We start from the raw sequence: 1,044 nt of genomic DNA on the forward strand, positions 1-1,044 counted from the left end.
CCCCCCCAAAACGCCTCCAAACCCTCCCAGATGCCCCCCAGGTGCCCCCAAACCCCCTCAAAACGCCCCCAACCCCCTCCCCCAGATGCCCCCTCACCTCTTGGGCAGGTGGGCAAAGGGGTCCTTGGCCTTGGGCTCGGCTGCCAGGACCTGCTCACACTCATCCAGCTCCTCCTCGGCCTCCGGCCGCTTCTCCTCCTTCCTGGGGGGTTTCTCCTTCTTGGGGGGCTCCTTCTCCTTCTCCTTGCGGGGGGGTTTGTCCTCCTTCCGGGCCTGTGTCTCCGCAAACTTCTTGGCTGCCCCCCAAAAAACACCCCCAAAGTCGCTTTTTGCCCCCTCAGAAAACCCCCCTGAATCCCTTTTTTCCCCTCTCCCCCCAAAAAAAACTCCTCAGAGCCCCCGTTTTTCTATAAATGTTAAAATTCCCTTTTGCTGCCCCCCAAAACCCTTTGAATTGCGCTTTTTTCTCCAAAAAAACCCTTAAATTGTGTCCCTGTGTCCCCAAGGTGTGTCCCTGAGCCCCCCCAGGACCCCCCCAGCCCCTCACCATCAAACTGGACCTCCCCCAGTACAGCCTTGAAATGGGGCTGGTTGAGGAGTGACCCCCCCAAGGGTGTCCCTGTGTCCCCAAAGTGTCCCTGTGTCCCCAAAGTGTGTCCCTGTGTCCCCAAAGTGTGTCCCTGTGTCCCCCAAATGTCCCTGAGCCCCCCAGGACCCCCCCAGCCCCTCACCATCGAACTGGGCCATCCTCTGGCACAACTGGACCTCTCCCAGTACAGCCTTGAACTGGGGCTGGTTGAGGCAGGTGAGGAACCACCGGTTGACGTTCCCGAAGGGTCCCCGGAACGCCGGGTCCAGCACCTGGGAAAGGGGGGACACGACACCCCCTCAGCACTGGGAACCACCCCTAGGACCCCCAAACACCCCCTGAGACCCCCAAACACCTCCTGGGACCCCCAAACACCCCCTGGGACCCCCCAGGATCCTCCAACCTCCTGGAACGCCGGGTCCAGCACCTGGGAAAGGGGGGACACGACACCCCCT

General features: G+C 61.7%; 1 protein-coding gene across 1 annotated transcript; it reads right to left on the reverse strand.

Annotated features, from left to right (window-relative positions):
- Positions 1-65: 65 nt before the first annotated feature.
- On the reverse strand, positions 66-887 carry EEF1G (eukaryotic translation elongation factor 1 gamma; the record flags this gene model as incomplete). Its single annotated transcript, XM_027707261.1, has 2 exons — positions 66-296; positions 732-887. Coding segments are annotated over 2 exons (359 nt in total), but the record flags the coding sequence as incomplete, so codon positions are not given.
- Between the last annotated feature and the right edge of the window lie 157 nt (positions 888-1,044).

This window comes from Neopelma chrysocephalum, unplaced genomic scaffold, assembly GCF_003984885.1.
Source record: "Neopelma chrysocephalum unplaced genomic scaffold, ASM398488v2 Primary Assembly neopelma1_91426, whole genome shotgun sequence".
Taxonomy (NCBI): domain Eukaryota; kingdom Metazoa; phylum Chordata; class Aves; order Passeriformes; family Pipridae; genus Neopelma; species Neopelma chrysocephalum.